Below are 24,697 nucleotides of genomic sequence, written 5' to 3' on the forward strand. Positions count from 1 at the left end.
ACTATACAGCTTCAAAAGCTGGTTCTTCAAGGGTTCTGTAATAAAGGCCGTACTTCTATTTAGAACCAGTTCGTGCTGAACTCAAAAAACTCGACACGGTTAAACGGTTTAGCTGTACACAAAGTCATTCAGAGCGGTTTACCGTGAAACGCTCCGCTCTGTAGAAACTGACAGAGTTAGGGTCGTTCACAGTGGGGGTGATAGGAACCAGACATCGGAAGAGTTTAAAGCCTCTTTCACCAAAAAAATTATTACATAAAATTGTTAGATTTCTGCAGCCTGTTTTATGATAGATCAGTGATGACGTTTTGTCCTAAAGTGTGCTAATCCGTTTATTTTAATCTGTCCATGGCGGAATGGTCATGCAGAGTGTTGTGAGGCAAAATAGTCCTCAAAGAAAACTTTTGTTTTCCAGATTTATGACTGTTTTACCACTGTCACCACACACACACACACGCCCATCCCAGCGGTCATCGGCCGGAAGGCAGGGTACATCCTGGACAGGTCGCCAGGCCGTCGCAGGGCCATCGTCACCATTACAAATAAAAACTCACTGGTTCACTGGTAGTTTGGTTAGTAAATAAAATGGCTATACTTGTGCGGTAGAAGCCCTGCGATAGAATGGCTCCAGCTCCCCCCGCGACCCAGAAGGATAAGCGGCTTTGAAAAGTGTGTGTGTGTGTGTGTGTGTGTGTGTTGTAGACATGACGACTACCTGGTTCATACCACCAACTTAAGGACTGAATTGTTCGGAATTGTTGAAAAGTGTGGAAAAAAAGTGAACTACCCTTTCAAATGGTTCCTTACATGGTGAAATCGTTCTTCAGATTAATGGAGAATGCGTTGTACATTGTTCTATAAAGAACCCTTTTAAAATGTTTCTATGTAGCACTGAAAAGAGCTATGCTATTGTTCCAGGCTTGAAACTGTCACAATAACAGAACCTTTTTGGTGACACACAGAACCATTTTCAGAAAGGATCTATATAGAACCACAACATATTCATCGGTCGAAGAACAATTTTTAAAATCTTTTAAAAATCATTCTATATAGAAATCATGGCTCTAAACAGAAGCATTGCTTTCACTAAAGAACCCTTGAAGAACCATCTTTCTAGCTAATGAATGCGCTGCTAAGGGTGGTGTCGTTTTGACATACTATTTAGACACCCTATTTAGTGTGATAGCACTCGGTTTGAGACGCGGCCATTGTTTTAACTACAGAGTACCTGGCCAAAATTTGTAACTAATGTTTGTTTGAGGTAATAAATAAATAAACAGATAGATAGATAGATAGATAGATAGATAGATAGATAGATAGATAGATAGATAGATAGATAGATAGATAGATAGATAACCAGTGTGTATATTTGTCGTCGTAATTATTTTATCTTCACCGCCTCACTGTGTGGTGATTATATGGCGCATGCGCAGAGCGGAGCCCGTGTGTAAGATGCGGAACTCGCTGTCATATGACTTTCAGGTTTGTTGCTAAAATGCTGCTGGTCCGAGGCTGAAATCTCCACAAAAGGTAAAATAAATCCAGATAAAGCGCTGGAACACTAACTGTTGTAGGTCGCTGTTGTGTAGCAAGAGCCTTTAAAGCTTTTCCGTGCCTGTTTTCAGGCTTCACAGATGACGAGGCTGAAGTCTTACTCGCCAGCTTCTTTTTCGAATTTTCCCGTTCCACCTTAAATGCGCCAGTAACTGCTGCACCATTTAAGGTGGATCGGGGAATTTTGAGCAAGAAGCTGGCGAATAGGAAGCCAACTTCAGCCTCGCCAGGAGTCGGTGGTCGGCGATATGGTTTAGCTTCTGCTGTTTGCGTTATTGTCGGTATTTCTGAGGAGTGTTATTTAGTGTGTGGGACGACGACGCGGCAAAGCTGACGTTAGGTTTCGTATTCGAATTTTCTGGTCCACCTTAAACAGTGCAGCATTTCCAGTTAAAAATATAACAGGCGCCACAGTGTAGCTGCTGCACCGTTTAAGGTGGAACGGGCAATTCAAATTGAGAAACAAATTTCAGCCACGTGATTACGTGATAACTCATTAACAACAAGTTTTAGTTTTGTGAAAAGGCTTTGTGTCCAGCTGCTTTCTATTCCTGGGTGAACAGATCACTGTCCTCCACCGAGAGGAACCCAGTGAGCTCCACCACTGTAGGGGCTGTTTTGTGCAATAAAAGTGATTTATTACATAAAACATGATGTTTGACACCTAAAGGAATGGTTCACCAAAAATATAATTTCACTGAAGTGTCAATTTACCTTAGATGTAGCCGTTTAAGAAAGACCTGTTGGTGTCGAAAGACATCCATTAGTTTTTGGCTACATTAGCTGTGTAGAACTAGTGCAAAACCTAGAATCAAACATGTCTTTGCTGGTCAGCTGTATTTTATTGTAAGGTGGAAAATGTGTACATCTGATTTTTATTTTCCGTGTACCATTATTTTCAAGTCAGTAGATGTGTTACCCAGTAGTGTAGCGTCAGCGCAGGCCTCACTTTTGGCTTCACAGGTGGCATGTAAGTTAAAATTCTTTAAAAAAATGTATTTTGAAAGTGATTGTTTGATATATTCAATGATAGATTATACAGTTCTACAGTACCTGCTGAAAAACATTTAATGTGGCCACAGCAGCCGACGTTCTAGCACTTTCATCCTTGTTTGTTTGTTTGTAACGAGAGCTGCGGTGCTTAATAAAAGGAACCTACTTTCACTAAGAATTACCGCAGAAACTCCGAAAGAACTTTTTGTTCTTCTGTTAAGTTCAGGGTATCCAACTTTTGCTTCCTAACCTGTAAACCGATTCTGCTCCTTTTAGAAATGGAGGAGATAAGAGTGTCTCCTGACTACAACTGGTTTCGAAGCACCGTGCCCCTGAAACGAGTAAGCTTATCTTTATACAATTTGTTGTACCGTTACTGGCTCAGGTTGCATGAACTGATCATTCATTTTCACATTTAAGCTTGATTTTTGTTATGTTTGAGTGTGATATTGCATGGCTGTTTCTTAACGGCTTCTTAAGTCGCTCAGTCGGTGCATGATTTGTACCATGTGATAGCCTTGTGATCCAGCACCTTCAGGAATGTGACTTAGAGTGGGCTGCTGTACTTGTGACACTGTGCCACGTTTCCTGATTTCAGATTATTGTGGATGATGACGACAGCAAAGTGTGGTCACTGTACGACGCCGGGCCAAAGACCATCAGGTGCCCGATCATCTTCCTTCCTCCTGTGAGCGGCACAGCAGAGGTTTTCTTTCACCAGATTTTGGCGCTCACTGGCTGGGGCTATCGGGTCATTTCGGTAAGCTGCAGCCATTGTTCAGAGTGTCTACAACGACTACACAGAGTCCTTAGATAGTCTAAATTTGCCTGGAATTATATTTTACAAATTAAAAGCCTTAATTGAATATCAGATTGTTTTAAATTCACATTATGTGGTTGTGCATTAAAATAGTGGTGCTAGCAGGCAATGTGCAGAAGTCTGAAAATAAGTTAACACATCCTCTATAGAGAACACGCAGTTATTTATTTGCTCTGTTTAAAACATGGGGGGGAATATATATGCGCCACATTTTAGGTTTGATTTGCTTTCCATTATATTACATCTAGCAAATAAACAGTAACTGTGCATTAAAATGTGCAGTAATGCGTCCTCTGTAGAGGATGTGTTAACTTGTGAGGATGTGTTAACTTATTTTCTCTTGCATCAACAAAATGTAATTTGAGCACAACTTTTGCAAACATATGGCTGTATTTACAGACATTGATATGCATGTGTTTTTATTTGGGGTGTATATAGCCACTGCAAATTTGTGCATGAATTACATTTAAATGGCACAGTTTTCAGAACCTGCAGACATGCTGTTGGTATGTCTGATGCATTAATGTAATAGTTTCTCAGCAGTTTGAGTGTCAAGAAGCAACTGTTTAAATTGTTTCAGAGACTTAAATTGTGAGCGGGTTCATTTCCAGTACTGTCCTTTCAGGTTTGTAGTGGGGTTCCTGCATTGTTGGTGCTCTTTAAGCATCACATCACATTTAAAAAAGTTATTGTCACTGCTTACCTGCTCAGGGTTACTGTAGGACTCTAACATGAAAAGAAGACAAACACAAGAAACAGAAGGGGCCCTGTAACAACCAGACGTAATGCATATTGTATGACATCCTTAAAAGGGCACTGTGACCAAAATTAATAATGTATCCAGTGCTATATTGTAAACAGGCCTATTTATATCATACAGTGGTGCCATAACAGTCCCAAGGGTGAGATTTTCTATTTTAAAGACTAGACGATGTGTCTTGAAGGAGGGGGATGACCTTTCAGAAAACTGTAAGTCTAAACCTGGCTCTATTTCTAACCCTAATCTTAATCTCAACCCTCACACTGCTCCTAGCTCTAACTCTGGTCCAAATCCTCACCCTAACTCCACCACTGTTTAGAATCTACGGAGTTTCAACTGATAGTTTGTTAACACTATAGATAATCTATAGGGGACTAAAGTGGACTATTCGATTAAAGTGAGATTGAATTCTGTTCAACTGCTGCACTGCAGAATATTACATAACACGACGAATAACATTAACAGATCAATCACATTGAACCTTCACAGCATCTCACGTATGAGGTAAATACAAGTTTGTCTGACCAGCCTGAGGTTTGTTTGGCAGCATTGAACAGTCATTTTGCGAATACTACTAAGTTGTGACTCTGATACTTTTTGCCAGCAACAAACTGCTAAAAAGAAAGTAACACTTGTCAAAGTGCGAACCTGATTTAAAAAAAAAAAAAAGACTTTATACCATTTCCGGCTCACTTTCCAGACAGACTGTTTTATAGATTAGCTGCTGGTATTAAATAGATAATGTTTGATTGTCACATCTGCCTGTCAAATATAGTTGAATATGGTTCAGAAATCCTCAGTCAGTCTAATTCCTCTTGCAGATTAATCTTGACTGTGTGCATATGTCATGTCATATAACTTGCTCATTTACTCCTTTTATCTCTCATGCAGCTCCAGTATCCTGTCTATTGGGACCTATTGGAATTTTGTGATGGGTTTAGGAAGCTTTTAGACCACTTGCAACTGGACAAGGTTTGGCAGATGTGCCCTTTTTAAATCAGAGAACCTCCTGACTGTCAAAACAAGTATACTCACCCCATTCCTTCATTACTAGGTGCACTTATTTGGCGCTTCCCTGGGAGGATTTCTGGCTCAGAAATTTGCAGAAGTGACGCACAAATCACCTCGAGTGCATTCTCTCGTCCTCTGCAATTCGTTCAGCGACACGTCCATTTTCAACCAAACATGGACGGCCAACAGGTAGGAATTTACATTTAATACTTTCGACTTAAGTCTCTTTTCAGGAAAACCTCAGGTTTTCTCACTTTCAGATGTTCTTTTTCAGTTTCTGGCTGATGCCGGCTTTTATGCTTAAGAAGATTGTTCTCGGTAACTTTGCCAAAGGACCTGTTGATCCCAAAATGGCAGATGCTATTGACTTTATGGTCGACAGAGTGAGTATTTCATGTTCGTGCATTCAGTTTGTACTATTTGTTCACGTTTGGTGTAGCTGAGAGTGACCATGATCTCGTTCAAGGAAAGAGAAGCTCAGAGATACACCAGTGAAAAGACATTGTGCAGAATGTGAGCAAGAGCTTCATCAGAGGTCTGAAACAAATATTGAGCATAAGCACTGTTGCATGAAAAGGACTGCTTTGCAGCAAGGTTGAATATTGAGTTGTTTTCAAGCTTATGTGTTCTATTATAATTCAGGCTCATAAGATTGATATTGCACAAAGGTACAGTTACAAGAAAAAGTATGTGAACCTTTTGGGATTACTTGGATTTCTGCATAAATTGGTCATTAAATGTGTTCTGATCTTCAGTCACAGCAATAGACAAACACAGTCTGCTTAAACTAATACCACTCAAAAAAATTGTTTTCATGTTTTTATTCACAGTACAGGGTGGAAAAAGTATGTGGTTTACCCTCCTTTGGCAGCAATAACCTCAACCAAACATTTCCTGTAGTTGCACCACGGTCAGGAGGAATTTTGGACCATTCCTCTTTACAAAATTGTTTCAGTTCAGCAATATTCTTGGGATGTCTGGTGTGAATCGCTCTCTTGAGGTCATGCCACAACGTCTCAATCGGGTTGAGGTCAGGACTCTGACTGGGCCACTCCAGAAGGCGTATTTTGATCTGTTGAAGCCATTCTGTTGTTGATTTACTTCTATGTTTTGGGTCATTGTCCTGTTGCATCACCCATCCTCTGTTGCGCTTCAGTTGGCAGACAGATGATCTCAAGTTTTCCTGCAAAATGTCTCGATAAACTTGGGAATTCATTTTTCCGTTGATGACGGCAATCCATCCAGGCCCTGATGCAGCAAAGCAGCCCCAGACCATGATGTCCCCTCCACCATATTTCACAACTGGGATGAAGTTTTGATGTTGGTGTGCTGTGCCTTTTTTCTCTCCAAACATAGCATTGTGTGTTCCACATATGTCCACAGAATATTATGCCATTAGTGCTGTGGAACATCCAGTTGCTCTTTTGCAAACTTCAAACGTGAAGCAATGTTTTTTTTTTTTTGGACAGCAGTGGCTTCCTCCGTGGTATCCTCCCATGAACGCCATTCTTGTTTAATGTTTGATTTATCGACAAAAAACGTTAGCATGTTCCAGAGACTTCTGTAAGTCTTTAGCTGACGCTCGAGGATTCTTCTTCACCTCATTGAGCATTCTGCGCTGTGCTCTTGCAGTCATCTTTACAGGATGACCACACCTAGGGAGAGTAGCAACAGTGCTGAACTTTCTCCATTTGTAGACAGTCTGTCTTACCGTGGACACATGAACATCAAGACTTTTAGAGATACTTTTGTAACCCTTTCCAGCTACAATTCTGGAACGTAGGTCTTCTGAGAGCTCTTGGTTCTTCTTGAGAACAGCAAACTCAACTGGTGTGTGTGTGTTTTTATAGGGCAGGGCAGCTTTAACCAACACATCCAATCTCATCACATTGATTGGACTCTAGGTTGGCTGACTCCTGGCTCCAGTTAGCTCTTGGAGAAGTCATTAGCCTAGGGGTTCACATACTTTTTCCACCCTGCACTGTGAATGTTCACGTGTTCAATAAAAACATGAAAACATATCATTTTTTTGTGTGGTATTAGTTTAAGCAGACTGTGTCTGTTGATTTCTGATCTTCATTTAAGTCATGACACATTTAATGACCAATTTATGCAGAAATCCAAGTAATCCCGAAGGGTTCACATACTTTTTCTTGCAACTGTTCATGTTTACTACACCGAAAGTTGCAGTAAAACTGTAGAAATTTGTGATGGTTGATATGTTTGCCTTGTTCTGAATGTAGCTTAGTGTGTGAAACAAATGGGAAATTAAGTGTACCTCTGAGAAACGAGAACATATATGCTCTCAGTGTTATATTGGTACAACCTCCAGATTGTTGACTGTGTTCTTTGCAACAAAGAACATAATCACTCCAGAATGCTGTAAAAGTGAACAGAACATTAAAAATGACGTTATATGATGGTAAAGTGACAATCAACTTTTATTTCTGGTCTACAACAATGTTGCATGCCATACAAAACAGTTTCCAACCTGTTTTAGTGTGAAATGGCTGAGGACAAATGTGATCATCTCTACATTATCCATGGCTGTTTGGCATATAGCACAAAAGTTTTCTGATAACTGTGAAAACATGTATACAGTTTACCCAGTTGATACTAAAATAATGTGGCAGTTGTGCAAAATTGCAAGCCCTTGCAAACATTGCTAGGGTTCAGTGAACTGCATAAAGTTCTGATTGCAAATTCCTGGAGGGACTGTTATAATTACACCTGTGTTAAAGCAGGAGTTCACCTAATCTTGCTCTTGTTGGCACACAATACACGTTACAAAGTCTGCCCTCTGCATAATGTTCAGTAAATGACTGATGTGTTTCTTCACACTGCTCCCCTTTATGTGTAAAATGGGTGGTCCCAGTCTTGGACTAGGCAATCAAAAGACCGATATAGCTTGTCCGACCCACACAGCTTTTACATCACTATGTATTCAACCAAGCGAATGCTAACCTAACATGCATGACTGACCTTTCAAGCTAGTTCATGTGCCTGCCATCTGATTCTTCATTTGTTCTTTGATGGAGGTAGAATAGCACATTAAGCTTTAGCATTATATAAATGTTCTTAATGTTTCACTCTGTGTCCTTGGACCTTTAAAGGTAGATGCACAGTGTATTTTTCAGAAAGGAACTGTTGTTCCAAGGCTTTGAAGCAAATTCTCATTTCTCATCCATTGGCTAACAAAGTGCTGTCTTTGTGTTTTAGCTGGAGAGCTTGAACCAGAGTGAACTGGCCTCTAGGCTCACCCTAAACTGCCAGAACTCCTACGTTGAACCTCACAAAATAAAAGATGTTGCAGTCACCATAATGGATGTATGTTTTATTATTTGTAACAATGAATTGGTTAACTTTTATAATTGTAGTTGCTATTATATTTTGTTGAAATGTTTCATGATTTTTGCTGCAGGTTTTTGATCAGAGTGCTCTTTCAAATGAGGCCAAGGAGGAAATGTATAAGCTGTACCCCAACGCAAGAAGGGCTCATCTCAAAACTGGCGGAAACTTCCCTTACCTTTGTAGAAGTGCCGAAGTAAACCTTTACATCCAAGTGAGTTTCTTTTTCGTTTTTTTTTTTTTTTTTTTTTTAAACATCATTTGAAAATAATACTGTGTATTTCATGTATTTCATGATGAATGACCAACAGAAATGGTCCAGAATTACTAGAAATTCAGAAAAGTCATTTCAGTAGATTCATTTAAATCAAAAGGGAGGAATTGTTTTTGTCCCTTTGCTGCAACTTGACTATTCTGGAGATGGGTTTTCTTTCAACCACAATATAAAGGCCTGCACTTTGCTTAAAATAATGAATTTGCAGGCTCACAAGTGGCACAGACGTCTTAACATAGACCCTGTCATCAGGAGATCGCGAGTTTGATCCCTGCCGATGCTACAGTCATCAGGCCTGCAGTCTAAGGGTATACAATTGGCCTCACTCTCTCTGGGTGGGTAGGATGGCCCACCATCACCCAGCAAGATGCTAGGTAGCGCAGGTGTCTGGCTGAAGTAACAGAACTGGTGGTTGGCTGGCGAGCGCATTAAGATGTCCAATTATGTTGCCTTGGTGGCAGTTCAAAAAGATGCGGTCATGCTTCACAGGTCTCAGAGGAAGCCTGTGCTAATTTTCATCTCCTCGCGCTTGTGGTATTGTGTGATTCGGGGAGTCCTAACTTGTGGGTGGAGTTGGATATGTCTAAATTGGGAGTAAAAATGGGGGGAAAAGGAAAAAAGAAATAATGAATACACCATAAACTGTCACGTTGTTTGGCTGCAGATACATCTAAGACAATTCCATGGGACGAGGTACGCTGCCATCAACCCAGCTATGGTTAGTGCAGAGGAACTTGAAGTCCAGCAGAGCAGCCTGAACAACTGCAGAGAGAGCGATGAAGAGTCATGAGAAGAGCTGCGTTGGGCCTACTGCAGAAGTATTCAGTGGCACTATTAACCACCTGCCCTCGCCCTTTGGTCTCATGGTTTTCTACAATGGATTCAATCAAAACAGTGGACTATAAAAGCTTATTTTTACTTTACAGAAACGATATTTTGATATTGCATTATGAGTGTAAATAATTTTCGATTAGGTGGTCAAAGCCAATTTCACAGGATGCCGTTTTGAACTTGCTGCCTTCTGTGTTACAGATATCTTGCGTCTGTTCTGGTTTGCACTTCTTGTTCTCTTTCTTTTTCATCCATTTCAACTTTTTCCATTTTTTTTTCTTTTTCGTTTCGTTTTTGAAAGTTTTTGTAACTCACGCACTGATTAAAGGTATAACCTACAAACATCACAGGGTTGAATGCTTTTGGAAAAGTGTGTACTTATATATTATTATATTATATTTTATATATATATATATTTTTATTTTATATATATAATTAGTACTTTTTTCACTGAATCATTGAGCTATTGAGTGATTTCTGAGTGACTGAACCCACCCCTCAGTCTCTGAGTCTTACAGGCCAGTGGCATTGGAATAAAGCAGGGGTTGGCACCCAAATGTTAAGAACTAAAATCTAACCATCTTAGGAGGCACATTTCATTTTTCCCCTGAATTCCACGTTTAAAGTTTGTGTGGTTTTATGTGCCAAAAACAGTCATAATTATTTTTTACAGTTATTTTCAGTCTCTCTTCATCTCTTACAATTAAACAGGCCTTTTTGGTGCTGCGTCTTTAAGACTGGTATATATAAATTAGCTCTTTTCTGATTGGCTGTATGTTCTTGAGACAAACACTACAAATTATTTGAGGTCAAATGTTTTTAAACATTAATTTTGTCTTCTGTTTGTTGTTTTGGTCTCTCCCCATTCAAAAACAGAGGTGTCTGTTCTTCCTAGGCTGGAAATAACAAAAAGTGTGTGTGTGTGTGTGTGTGTGTGTGTATATTATATGAAGTTTCAGAAAACAAATTAAATTTACTTGTAGTGCTTTTTACAATTGATATTGTCACAAAGCAGCTTCACAGAATTCAGTAAAAACAAAGTTTTAACATGAATGTAAAAACCCCCAGGTGGGCAAGCCAGGGGCGACAGTGGCAAGGAGAAACTCCCTTAGAGCTGAGGAAGAAACCTTAGGAGAAACCAAGGTTCACAAGGGGCACCGAACCTCCTGGTCAAACTACCTACAAATTATAGAGGGGAAAAGAAAAAAAAACCCTCAGTTCAGGCCGTTGGCAGGCCATTTTAAGTTTAGTTTCCATATGTGGACTGTATGGACTGGAGAGTATGGGATGCATTTTAAAACATAATAGCAGTGTTTACATACTATATTACTCAAAAAGGTTTTTCACAATATGGGGCCTTTAAATTTCTCAGCTATCAATTTAAACTAGAAGTGTATTGAATATTAAAACATTCGGTGTGCAGACAAAATGCCACCACCATTTCTTTTACTTGAAGTATTAATAATGTCAAGGTTTCTGCATGACTGAATGGTTAAGATAAAAAGGTAAAGTCATTCAGGGTGGTTTGGTGTGAAATGCTTTGTTCTAAAGAAAACTGTTCACAGTGGCGGTGATAGGAACCATTACATAAAATGTTTAGGAATACAAAGCTGTGTGTCTGAGACATTGTTTCACGATAGTTTTTAGCTGTTTTGTCCTACAGCATCTTTTTAGTAGCTAATTCATGGCAGACAGGGACACAAAATAAAAAAGAGTCCCCAAAGAAAACCCATTTTTTTCCCGATTTTACTATTAATAAAATGGCTCTACTGGTCATTAGTCATTGTGACCCCTGGTTTCTATCACCACTGCTGTGCCTGTAAGTTTATCTGCAATAAACCACTTTGCATCAAGGCACTGAATTATCTATAACATTTGCAATATTGGTGGATTTCCCCTTTAATAAATATTAACAATGAACTAACATTAGTTATGCACTGTAGGTATTTAAATAAATAAATAGCTGTAAACAGATATCTCTTGACAAATTTATTTGACCCTGTATTTTGACATGGTACATATACATTTGTCTTATTTAATAATAATAATAATAATAATAATAATAACAATAACAATATACATACATACCTCAAAGCTGGAATCAGGGCATTTGTATGAACTGTAACCTGAGTAGTGCATATACTAATATATTAATCGCCACAGAAAAAGAAACATACAGGTGCTGGTCAACGAATTAGAATAATTTGAAATAGTGCAATCATGAAATTCTTTGAATGCATTTTTTGTGCAGAAAGCAAATCAGGTGTTCACCGCACCTGTCCTACTCGTTAGACTAATCACAGAACTCGTTACCTGTAGAAAATTTGCTCAGCTGAGCTTTCCAAAAGGCCCATTTAGGCCATTTAACTGTGACACTGTTGTTTTATTGAATTAGAATAATGGAGAAACCGTTTCATTGAATTAGAATAATTTTTATTATAATTACAATCATCACTTTCTCAGTATTTTGTGGCTGCCCCCTTGGCTTGTATGACTGCCTGAAGTATCCGCGGCATCGATTTGACCAGCTTGTCGCAAGTTTCCGCACTCACAGCTTCCCAGGCAGTGGCGATGTTCTGCTTCAGTTGGTCCAGCGTAGTAGGCTTTCTGTCGCGAATTTTCCGCTTGACGATGGCCCAAAGGTTTTCAATGACATTCAGGTCAGGCGAGTTGGCCGGCCATGCCAAAACTGTTTTTTAGTGAACCAATCTTTGGTCGACTTTGCCGCATGAGCCGGTGCAAGATCCTGTTGAAATATGAAGTCTTCTTCGCCGAACTGTTCCTCAACAGTCGGAATCAGGAACGTTTCCAGAATATCTTGATATACGGCAGCATTGACAGTCTTCTTGAGGAAGCAGAGTTTCCCTACACCTCGAGCGGACATGCATCCCCAGACCATAACGCTCTGGGGAAACTTGACAGATCTTTTCACGCACTCGTGGTTGTAGGTTTCGCCACCACGACGCCAGACACGAGGACCTTGGTCACCGAAGGAGATGCAGAAGCGTGATTCGTCACTGAAGACCACTTTCTGCCAGTCTTCAGCAGTCCACTCGCTGTGTTCTTTGGCCCACTTCAGCCGTTTCTCCATTTGTTTCTTGTTCAGCATCGGTTTTACTGCTGGAACGCGAGATTTGAAGCCGAGTTCGCGCAGACGACGGTAAGTGGTTGATCTGGAGACGTCAGCACCGGTCTGCTTGTTCCACAAGTCGGTGAGCTCGGAAGTGGACTTGAACCGGTTGCTGACTGCGATCTTTCTCAGCTGCTTGTTGTCGCGAGCAGAAGTTTTTCGGACGCCGGAACAGTTGGTGCGCTTGCTGCAGTTTTTCTTGAGAGCTTTGCAGACGGAAGACTGGCTGATGCCGAGCTGCTCAGCAATTTTAGTTTGGGTCAAGCCTTGTTGGCGAAGGGCTTGAATTTGAGCCACTATTCCGGTTGAGAGGTCGCGCTGCTTACCCATGATTGATTTTACAACTTAGAAATTCTACTCAACCCTGACTTTATACTGCACAGTGAACACTCTTCACAGAAAACAAAAATTCGAGCATTTATTCTAATTCAATGAAACGGTTTCTCCATTATTCTAATTCAATAAAACAACAGTGTCACAGTTAAATGGCCTAAATGGGCCTTTTGGAAAGCTCAGCTGAGCAAATTTTCTACAGGTAACGAGTTCTGTGATTAGTCTAACGAGTAGGACAGGTGCGGTGAACACCTGATTTGCTTTCTGCACAAAAAATGCATTCAAAGAATTTCATGATTGCACTATTTCAAATTATTCTAATTCGTTGACCAGCACCTGTATACATAATTTAATCTGTTTAATTAGTTACAGCCATGAGGTTACACGAAACTAAATCTCTTGACAAAATATGTTCAGAATATCCTGATTCTAGCTTTAAATAGACAAACTCTTCAGAAATGACCATTTTAACTCTGCATTCCATTCACATATTATAAATCACAGTTCAAGGTAAGTCATGATGCTTTTCTTCAGTTATACAATAAAGCCATGCATTGTGCAGACAAGATCTGTTTTCAAGTGCAACAACAGTAGATCTATTTAATCTACATGAAAGGAAATATCTGACATATGTAAAGGCATTGGCAGTACAGTGTTGATCCAGATAAACTCATGAAAGACTTAAAATGACTCAATACCCATCCAACTACTGATTGTCTGATGACTGTATGAGCACAGAAATGTAAATAATTCTATTTTATTATGCTGATTTTATTTGTATCTGTTTGGAGCATAAGTAACAGTACTTGAGTCTGACGGAACTGATCCAGCATGTTAGCTTCGAGGTGTTGTTGTAGCCCTTACAAGCTGATGAAATGCAGGTTTTCTAGAGGAGATGTTTCTCGCAACCGTTCATTCTGACAGGCATTGTGCTGCATTCTGTGCCTGGACTGTATTTTGTTGTGCTGTAGCTCATTTTGTCACAGTTGTAAACGTCCCTTCTTTCAGAGATTTTTGAGTCAGTGGTGTCCTCTTCGCCGGCACAGGCAGTGTAAAGAACCATCCCTTCTAAAGAACCATCTTTTACATTGTAGCGCATTTCTTCTGAGAATTTGGGTCGGCATTGGCTTGCTGTCGTACACTCTCTGCCAGAAGAAGCAGAAAAAGTTCACGGATTCAAAATGGCAACACAAATTTTTAATAAAAATACTAAATTCATATTAAATTAAAATACTGAATACATTTTTGGTTTCGGGTCAAGTATTTTTTTTAATATGTTTTACGTTACATTATACTTTTATGATCCTATAAGGGAGATCTGTAATTTTGCTGCTTGATTGTGTCCGGTCTGAGCAGCACAGCAGAGCTATGCCAACTGGAGCAGTGGGGGGTTTAAATGGGAATTCCACTCATTTTTCAGAATTGCTTTACGATTACAACACTGATTTGTAAACAGTCATTCAGAGTGATGTGAAATGCTCTATTCTAGAGAAACCTGTCAATTCAGTTTTCTTTACAGTGGTTGTCATAGGAACCAGTGGTCGCCATGTCTACAACAGAAATATAACTACTGTATTTACTACCCAAAGCCACCATTGCCCAAGTGCGCATCCAGGAATATCCAGTCAGTTTTGTTTTTATGTCTTGTTTCTACAGAATTCAAAAAATTCTCAAATCAATTTTTTTTTTCCAACATCTGTTACACCCTCTAATAAAAATAAACTGCCCACTTTGCTTGGACAGAATGCACGGAGACAATGTTTTCCATGAAAGACAGCAAATGAGAACAGAAGGTATAGAGAGGTGGACCCGTCATGCAGGTTTACACTTCTGGTTTTCAATTTTTCAATACCAAAGGTTTCTTTGACCACTGACCGTTTACTATCTCACCTGCCAAATCCATTCTTGAGATTCCCATCAGGCCTTCATATAAGACTTTAATGGGATTTTCTCCAGCGGTCAACACACCGTGCAGCCAGATCAGCAGCATACGGTGACCATGTTCTTTATAGCTTTTTGTACCTTAAAAAGGCCAGACACAGTAAACACTATTACATGGATACTCTTGCAGCATGTATATATATATTCTACATGCAATATTTGTATGTGCCTTCACCCTCCTCATCATTCTTCACCATCCCAGCATAGCAGCACTGGGTGATAAGCGGAGACTTAGACAGTAGGGGGAATCGGGCATGACTAAAAGAACTGAGTGGAAAAAACTAAAAAAACTCTATTTTTATAGATTTTTCTGTTTTTATTTATTATTATATTTATATTACAAGAATCTTTATTATTTAAAATAATTATAACTGAATATGATAAATATAAATATGTTCTTATTATTTCGATTTTTAAAGAACAGTATGTCATACAGTATCAGAAATCACAGAAGCAAGTCTATTAGAGATCAACAGCTCCATACGGTTTGAGATGATTTATTCAGGGATGCTCTGATCATGAAATTTTATGGCCGATTCTGAATGTGATTTCTTTACAGCCAAACTGGCCAATGGCTGTTTTTACAAGCCTTTTTTAATACAAAGCTCACACTGTGTGGTGACACATGAAACACACTAAGGTATTTACAGTACTACAGAACTACAGTTCTATTAGCCAAACATGCAATATAAACAATATATATTTGCTCTTTAATGGGTCAAACTGGCATGTAAACTTTTTCTACGTTTAAATCAGTTACCTATTTAAATAACATCAATCAAAAAGTGCTGTATCAAAAGTAAGAGGTGACTGGCTATTTAGCACGAGTCATGTATAACCATGCTATGACTTTTTGGTACAGCTGTAGCAGCATTCAAATACAGCACACTTCTCTGACGTTACTTCCATCGTAACTGGAACTCTTGGTACCTGTGGTAACTGGGAAAATCTGCTTTTGGAATTCACTACAGGAAACACTAAAACTCAGCTCACTGGTGTGACTTTTAATATAACTAACTAACGAACTTTTAATATCAAACCACCTTCAGACAGCCTGTATCTGTTTTATTTAATCTTATTTATTCTTAACTTTTATTTCTTGTTTTAGTTCTTCTCTTAGTTCTTTATTACTTTTTAACTTATTTTAATTAGTTTATTATTATTATTATATTTTTATTTTATTGATCTCTTATCTTCTTCTGATCTTAATCACTTATCTATTAAACCTCAAGTTTTATTTTGATCTATTTTTATCTTTTTTCGCTGTTATTTTAAATTTTCTTTTAATTTAAAATGATTAAATATAGATATTATTTTCTTTGTCATGCCAATCCCTGTTTTTGTAAATGCTCGGCTACACTGAAAATGAGGGCCGCCCTCAATGAACTTCCGAGTCAAAATAAAGGTTGATTGACTGATTGATTGAAACATAGTTCTGCCAAAATAAACACAATAAATCAACTAATGGCTGATATCATGTTCTAAGAACATTCTGATCTTGGCTGATTCTGTTTGTGCATCTCTAGATTTACACAGGCACGATGCTGATTTGTGGTATATAAGCACCCTTTACTGGTTAGCTGCCCAGAAGCAAACTTCTGATACCCAACATCGAATTATCAGCAGCATTTGGGGTGTACAGGAAATTCAGTAGTTTAGGTTCTTCACTTTTTAAGGGTGATATTAGTATCATACACATTTTAAAATGCTATACCTGTCCACTGATGTTCTATGGCTCGTATGTGGGCGTCTGTGAATCTCCAGTGCTGTGCCAGTCTCTTCCACTCTCCAGGCTTCAGGTATTTAGTGGCTAGCTTCCATAGGATAGAGCGGATGTGCTGCGTCTCCAGGTGATGGTCCTGCCTGAACGTCAGTGTCCGTCCCACCAGCGAGTCACAGTCACTGTTCATATTGTCCTGGAAAGGAAGGGTCAATCAGAGTCTACCTCTGAACTATGCAGAGGACTCATTAGTTTGAACACAGCCCTACCTGTTCCCATTTGTAAAATCGATCTGCTTTGATGATCATGTCCACTACGTTGACATGATTGCCTCTGGCTGCAATGTCCAGCGATGTTTTTCCCTGCTGTAAAGGTTGAAATGATGAAATTATTCATCATTAATCAATTATTTAATCACCTGCTGAGAGCAGTGTACAGTAAGTTTAACTTCTCATCTCTTGCAGTGCTGCATTACACTGGTACCTTGTCAAGCAGTCTGAGGTTAACTCCAGCAATGAGGATCATTTCAGCTACACCGTGCCGTCCGTGTTCTGCTGCTATGTGCAGGGCTGTCTGAAGCCGCTGTGGGGAAATAACTATTGTCAGTACAGAATTTGTTATAGTCTGTAATGCTAAACTGAACAGTTGCGGTCTAAAAATAAACAACAAATAACCTAACAGAGTATTTTTAACATGTACTCACACTGTCAAAAATGTCCAGGTCACACTCCGCATCAATAAGTATTTTTACAATCTCACTGCAGTTGTTGAACACTGCCAGGTGTAGTGCTGAGGTATGATTCTGGGAAGGAATGACAAAGCGCAATCCATTTCAAACCGGTTATGGAGTTTACAGTTAAAATGACCAGCTACTGTACATTTAAATTGTCATCTGTGGCTTATTTAACTGCCTGAATAAATCTCCTTCATTTATTCAACCTAAGTGGTATGACTTTGGACAGGAAATGAAAAAGATTTATAATGTTAAAGTGCAGAATATCAGCCTTAATTCAAAGGTACATTAAGGGGAAACAAATATTCAGACACATTTGTCTTAGCTACTTAATATACCTCCAGTGCATACATACACTTCACATTAACCCACAATGTCTTCTGACTGTGACTATATACTAAATATGAACAAGAAAGTATTTAAATGCATAAAGATTAGGGAATACTTTTAGTGAAAAAGTATTCAGACAACACAAACAAATAACATTAATACTTGGTTGCAAAGCTGTTGTTGGCAATCACAGCTTTAAAATGTCTATACTTGCGAAGTAATCAGCTTTCTGCTGTTCCCTAAGGTTGCCAGGGTGCCTCTGTTGGACTCACAACTTTAAAACCCTCAATAAATTTTCAATGGGATTCATATGAGGAGAATGGCCATCACCTTTTTCAAAAAACCTTTTTTTTGAGTGTATGATTGGGGTTATTGTCTTGTTGACTGTGGTTCAATTCGATGCTTATTGTTCTCGGTGTAACTGTTGTTCCTGTTGCTTTAAAGTCATCCTGCAACTCTTTTTAGTGCCTTCTGGCTTCTCTCTTCCTTCTATATTATTTATCTGAAAGAAATATTGAGTGGTGCTCCTGTCTAAGGACGATTATTTGTGGTTCCATGACCTTCCAACTGCATATTATCAAAGCGGTCATACTGAGAGGGATGTTTAAGGTCATTTTCCATTTGTATATTGGTTAATAATGTTGTCACTGGGTCTAAAAATCTCCTTCACATTCACCATAATTGCTACTTGTTCCTTAATCAATGGCAATGTCTGTGTTGTTTCTTGGCCAGTTGTTTGTTGTTTCATTGTTTGTTTTGAAGAAATGGCCAGGACAATTACCCTAACAGGACATTCATATCCAAGTACTAAACATGACAGTTACATTTTCTGTCAAATTACTTGTCCAGCTGAAATGGATCCCTGCATACACACTACATGGACAAAAATATTGGGACACACCCCTCAATGATTAAATTCAGGTGTTTCATTCAGTCCTATGGCCACAGGTGTATAAAATCAAGTGCCTAGTCATGCGGTCTGCCGTTACAGCCATTTGTGAAAGAATGGGTCACTCTTAAGTGCTCACTGTATTCGAGCATATTACTGTAAAAGGATACCACCGTTCCAGTGAAGTCAGTTCACAAATTTCTTCCCTCCTAGATATTCCACAATCAACTGTGAGTGGTATTTTCCAAAGTGAAAGCATTTAGGAACCATGGCTACTCAGCCACGGAGTGTCAACACCAAGCGTCGGATGGACCGGCGTAAAGCACGCTGCCACTGGACTCTGGCAGTCTGATGGTGATGATGCTATGGGGTTTTTCAGGGGTTGGTCTAGACCACTTAGTTCCAGTGAACAATTCGATGCTTCCACTTCTGTGTGAACAGTTTGGGGAAGACCCTTTCCTGTTCCAGCATGACAGCCCCAGTGCACAATGCAAGGACTATAAAGGCATGGCTAGGGGAGTCTGGTGTGAAAGAACTTAACTGACCTTCACAAAGCCTTGATCTCAACCCCATCAAACACCTTTGGGATGAACTAGAATGGAGATTGTGAGCCAGACCCTCTTGTCCAACATCAGTGTCTGACCTCACAAATGCTCATCTGAATGAATGGGCAAAAATTCCCATAAACACATATCAAAATCTTGTAGAAAGCTTCCCAGAAGAGTGGAAGCTGTTATAGCTGTAAAGGAGGGCTAACTTCATATAAATACCTATAGATTTAGAATGGGATGTCACAAAACCTCCTGTAGGTGTAATGTGTAGTTGTCCCAATACTTTTGTTCATATAGTGTACACACCCAAATAAAAATATACATATAACATAAGCACTTAACATAAACATCCCCAAATTATTTGCTTTAAACTCATAGCCAGTGGCTCATATCAACTTCATTGCTAGAGTACAGAGCCAAAACAACAGCACTACGTTGCTCTTACAGGAATCAGGCTTTGCATTTGCACTTACAGTGTCCACTGAGTCCAGGCTGACGCCGGCCTCCACAAGTAGCCTGGCTATTCTGTCAAAGCTATGCTGGGCAGCAAAGTGAAGAGCAGTCATGTTTCTCTGAAGAGGGAAAAGACATGCATTATTATATAAGTAACATGATAGATCTTCACCAACTTATATGCATGGACAAATATGATAATGACTATTTAAGCTGTGTCCTCAATAAGCCAGCTTTTATGGCACATGAGAAACATTTGAATCTGGACTTAGATGAGATTCAAATAAGTAGGTTTCATAAATGACATTTCTTTGAACACTTGCTGCAAAAATATTGTATATGTTGTGTATTACACTACAGTGAAAGAAACTGCTTTTGTTATGAAATGATGCTACATAGGAATATGCTTAGTATAACTTTTGTGGCTTGTTTATCTTTGTTCAAACCATGCTGATAGAACAGAGACTGAGGAATAATCTTTTCAAAACAAAGCATCACCTCCCCCTAATAAAATTAGCTCCCATATACTGGCATATCTACACTTACACAATAATGTGTTTTCACCTACATTAGTCAGTTCGTTGATACTGCACCGAGCCTCCAGCAGCAGCCTGACACATTCATAATGGCCTCCATCCACCGCCAAGTGCAGAGCCGTCATACCATCCTGACAGAAGCAACACGTTTATTTCACTGAGACATAGAACTGTGAATAAAGCACTAGCAGAGTCATCAAGCAGTCAAACCATAACTAAACCAAAGAACGTGAGTGTTGACAAAGCTTCTTTCTTACAATGTTCCTCTCATTAGCGTTCTCCCCTGTCTCCAGAATCTTCTGGAGAACCTCTGTGTGGCCGTGCTGCGCTGCCAGGTGTAGTGCCATGTTCTCCTCCTGCACCAGAGCATGCCACATTAGCATTGCAAGAAAAAACACACCAAATATCACCTTTTTAACCCCTTATGCAGATGCTTAGGGACTGTGGTGGCAGAAATTGTTTCTCATCATTTTTATTCATAGAGCACATTAAACAATAGACATGTGCCAAATGCAGTTTATAATCCAACAAAAGAAGTTATTAAAACTGGTTGGGCAATATCATGATATTTTACTTTATTTTAACTGCATGTTTCATTACAAAGAGAGCATACTACTATGAACAAACTACTAGGGGCCCTTGGTAAACAGCAACTTTGGCTCTTGAAAAATAAAGTTTTGTGGGGATCTAAGCTGAAACCTTTTGACCTTTTAACAGTCTGTAACTAACCATTTGCAAAAAATGATTGACACACCTCTCTGCAAGTCAAAATTGTTTTTAAGCAGCACCTCACTCTGACAGATGAAGGAAAAACTCAGACATAACTCCTCAGCAGTGCTGCCAGATTGGGTGGCTTCCCACCAAATTAGGCAGGTTTAGGTTGGATATTTGGGGGGGGCCCTGGCAGGTTGACAAAAAACTTTGGGCTCGTTTGTCATTATTTTGGCAGGTTTAAAATATTGTCTAAATTAAGAAAGTGCATTACTTGATATTGTGGTAGAAATGTGAAGAGGCCTAACTTTTCCCACATCTATCAGTTATCAAAACCTTGATATATAGTTTAGTCGTGTGTTACGTTACAACTAATTAATTCCAAGTTAAGTTGTAGTTCTAAATTTGTTCTGCTTTCTTATGCAAAAAAAGGCTTATAAAACTTGGAGAAAGTATGCTGCAAAAAGTAAAAGAAGACAAATAACAAACTTCAGTTGATGAGTTCTTTTGGAAGGAAGGAAAAGGTCCCCACTTCATTTATTTCAGATGGCAAGATGGTTCCCCAACCAAATGCAAAGGTTATCACAAAACATCCTTTTTTTATAACCCTCTTGGGGCGATTAAATTACCGCCCCTCCTTTTACCTCCCACATATCATTTTTCATCCTAACTCTGCAATTCTCTTGGACACCCCTGTTTCCAATCATACATTACATTTCTTTTTTTTTCTCCTCATTTTTTGGCTGTACAAACCTGTTCCATCCTCTCAAGGCCCTTTAACTCCTGATTTATTAATGGCCTCCAAAAAACCTGGTTTCTGCAGGTTCTCATCTTCTGCGATTCTCTTTGGAGGTTAGTTTGTCCTTGATCCCAAAGTTTCTAAATTTTCAAGGACTTTCCACTCCTAAAACGCCCTAACATACATGAACCAAGGCCTATCCTTAGTGAGAGGATTAATATGCTTTGTAATTATAATTTGTTTAATAATCAAGGTAGTAATTAAAATAGAAACTTTTTAAATTTCCACACTCTGCAAGCTATCAAATTATAGCCCTATCTTAAATCTCCCCTTTATATCTGAGATCTTGGAAAAAGCGGTAGTAAAACAATGAAGTTCCTATTTGTACAGGAATCATATACATGAAAAATGTCTGGTTTTAGGCCACATCATAGTATAGAGACATCACTAGAAAAAATTGTAAATGATCTTTTATTATTCTTTGACAAGGGAAATGTGCCTTTGCTACTCCTCCTTGATTATGCAGCATTTGACACAACAGACCACGTTATCTTACTACATAGACTAGAAAACCTTGCAGGGGTAACATGAAAAGCTCTTTCCTGGTTCAGGTCCTACCTCACTGATCGCTATCAGTTTGTTAAAGTAAACGATGAATCATCTGTCCTTGCAATTAAAGTATGGTGTTCCACAAGGCTCTGTTTTAGGACCTATATTATTCAAAATATATATGCTACTAATGAGCACCATTATCAGTAAACATGGCAATTTCCACTGCTATGCCTCATAAAAGTCATAAAAGACTGGATGTCGAGTAACTTTCTCCTACTTAACTCAGATAAAACAGAGGTCCTGCTTCCTGGTCCAAAAGCAGCTAGAAACAAACTTAATACTTAAACTTTACAATTTCTCAGTTGCATCAATCTTGGTGTTGTGATAGACCCTGATCTGTCCTTCGACGCACATATAACTAATATCACTAGAACAGCCTTCCTGCATCTTTGAATTATTGTTAAATTAAGAAATGCATTATATCTACAGGATGCAAAACTTAGTAATGCATTTATTACTTCAAGGCTAGATTACTGTAATGCCCTGCTGGATGTCCCAGCAAAAGCCTTAACAAGCTTCAGCTAGTCCAGAATGCTGCAGCCAGAGTCCTCACAAGAACGAGAAAGTTTGACCATATTAGCCCAGTTTTATCAACCCTGCACTGGTTACCAGTTAAATTTCGCATTGATTATAAAATTCTATTACTGACATATAAACGGACTCACCCCTCAGTACCTGAGTGAACTTCTCTCCTACTATGAATCATCACAGCCTACTTAGATCACAAGGTGCTGCTCACTGCTGGTATCTAGAATTAATAAAGCTACATCAGGGGGGAGAGCTTTCTCATACAAAGCCCCCCAGCTCTGGAATAATCTTCCTGTTAATGTTCGGGACTCAGATACAGTCAGTCTAAGACTGTAATAACGTATTACAGTACAAAGCGGGAAAAACAGGTGGGCAGTGGTTAATTAGATTAGGTTGTGATTATGCAAATGGTGGTCAAACCGGTCCAGAAGGCTGGCGAGCAGTGACACCCAATCAAAGCAGAAGAGGCAACAGCATCAGATGCACAGGATGGGCAGCTATTCAACTCGGCAAAGAAAGGAAAAAACACACAGAGTCAGTTCTGTAAAGAGTGACTGATCACAGATTACAGTAAAACAGAGCAGTAGAGACTCCAGCAGGTCTAGATCTGACAGGGAAGACTAATCACCAAAGGCTTGACTATACAAGTAACTTTTTAGCCTAGACTTAAAGATTGAGGCTGTGTCTGATTCCCGAACATTAACAGGAAGATTATTCCAGAGCTGGGGGGCTTTGTATGAGAAAGCTCTCCCCTCTGATGTAACTTTATTAATTCTAGGTACCAGCAGTGAGCAGCACCTTGTGATCTAAGTAGGCGTGATGGTTCATAGTGGGAGAGGAGCTCACTCAGGTACTGAGGGGCGAGTCCGTTTAAGAGCTTTATATGCCAGTAATAGAATTTTATAATCAATGCGAAATTTAACTGGTAACCAGTGCAGGTTTGATAAAACTGGGCTAATATGGTCAAACTTTCTGGTTCTTGTGAGGACTCTGGCTGCAGCATTCTGGACTAGCTGAAGATTGTTAAGGCTTTTGCTGGGACATCCAGACAGCAGGGCATTACAATAATCTAGCCTTGAAGTAATAAATGCATGAACTAGCTTTTCTGCATCCTGTAGGGATAATGTATTTCTTAATTTAGCGATATTGCGGAGATGCAGGAAGGCTGTTCTCGTGATATTAGTTATATGTGTGTCGAAGGACAGATCAGCGTCTATCACAACACCAAGATTTTTAACAGATAAGCTTGATGCAACTGAGAGATTGTTAAGTGTTAAGTTAGACAGTTTGTTTCTAGCTAATTTTGAACCAAGAAGCAGGACCTCTGTTTTATCTGAGTTAAGTAGTAGAAAATTTCTTGACATCCAATCTTTTATGTCTTTTACACAGTCCTCAATCTTGCCAAGTTTAATTTTATCATCCGGTTTGCTTGATATATATAACTGGGTGTCATCGGCATAGCAGTGGAAATTTATGCCGTGTTTACTGATAATGGTGCCTAATGGTAGCATATATATTGTGAATAATATAGGTCCTAAAACAGAGCCTTGTGGAACACCATACATTACTTTTGCAAGAACAGATGATTCACCCTTTACATTAACAAACTGATAGCGATCAGTGAGGTAGGACCTGAACCAGGAAAGAGCTTTTCATGTTACCCCTACAAGGTTTTCTAGTCTATCTAGTAGGATAGAGTGGTCTATAGTGTCAAATGCTGCACTAAGGTCAAGGAGGACTAACAAAGACACATTTCCTTGGTCCGTGAATAATAAAAGATCATTTATAATTTTTACTAGTGCTGTTTCTGTACTATGATGTGGCCTAAAACCAGACTGAAATTTTTCATGTAGATTATTCCTATGCAAATAATAGCTTAATTGTTTGGTTACCACTTTTT

At 39.2% G+C, this 24,697-nt stretch overlaps 2 protein-coding genes across 4 annotated transcripts in view; one reads left to right on the forward strand and one right to left on the reverse strand.

Annotated features, from left to right (window-relative positions):
• Window positions 1-1,428: 1,428 nt before the first annotated feature.
• On the forward strand, window positions 1,429-9,938 carry spg21 (SPG21 abhydrolase domain containing, maspardin). 2 transcript variants are annotated; one of them, XM_017699547.2, is made up of 9 exons: window positions 1,429-1,530; window positions 2,824-2,888; window positions 3,146-3,307; window positions 5,019-5,099; window positions 5,182-5,327; window positions 5,413-5,521; window positions 8,358-8,465; window positions 8,560-8,700; window positions 9,425-9,938. In XM_017699547.2, exons 2-9 carry the CDS (start codon window positions 2,826-2,828, stop codon window positions 9,548-9,550), a joined length of 936 nt encoding a protein of 311 aa, XP_017555036.1. In that variant the 5' UTR covers window positions 1,429-1,530; window positions 2,824-2,825; the 3' UTR covers window positions 9,551-9,938. The 2 variants fall into 2 exon arrangements, with proteins under 2 accessions (XP_017555036.1, XP_037401017.1); XM_037545120.1 differs by lacking the exon at window positions 1,429-1,530 and adding an exon at window positions 2,430-2,524.
• A 3,413-nt stretch (window positions 9,939-13,351) lies between these two features.
• The window catches only part of ankdd1a (ankyrin repeat and death domain containing 1A), a 28,362-nt gene continuing 17,016 nt past the window's right edge, over window positions 13,352-24,697 (reverse strand). For both annotated transcript variants that reach the window (XM_017699545.2, XM_017699546.2), the window contains 9 exons: window positions 20,465-20,563; window positions 20,240-20,338; window positions 19,692-19,790; window positions 17,419-17,517; window positions 17,199-17,297; window positions 16,985-17,080; window positions 16,710-16,911; window positions 14,945-15,076; window positions 13,352-14,199 (listed from right to left, as the gene is read on the reverse strand). In XM_017699545.2, the coding sequence (XP_017555034.1) occupies window positions 14,138-14,199; window positions 14,945-15,076; window positions 16,710-16,911; window positions 16,985-17,080; window positions 17,199-17,297; window positions 17,419-17,517; window positions 19,692-19,790; window positions 20,240-20,338; window positions 20,465-20,563 (987 nt within the window). In that variant the 3' untranslated portion in view covers window positions 13,352-14,137. The remainder of the gene's footprint in view (window positions 14,200-14,944; window positions 15,077-16,709; window positions 16,912-16,984; window positions 17,081-17,198; window positions 17,298-17,418; window positions 17,518-19,691; window positions 19,791-20,239; window positions 20,339-20,464; window positions 20,564-24,697) is intronic.

The sequence above is a fragment of the Pygocentrus nattereri genome, chromosome 15, assembly GCF_015220715.1.
Source record: "Pygocentrus nattereri isolate fPygNat1 chromosome 15, fPygNat1.pri, whole genome shotgun sequence".
In the NCBI taxonomy this organism is placed as follows: domain Eukaryota; kingdom Metazoa; phylum Chordata; class Actinopteri; order Characiformes; family Serrasalmidae; genus Pygocentrus; species Pygocentrus nattereri.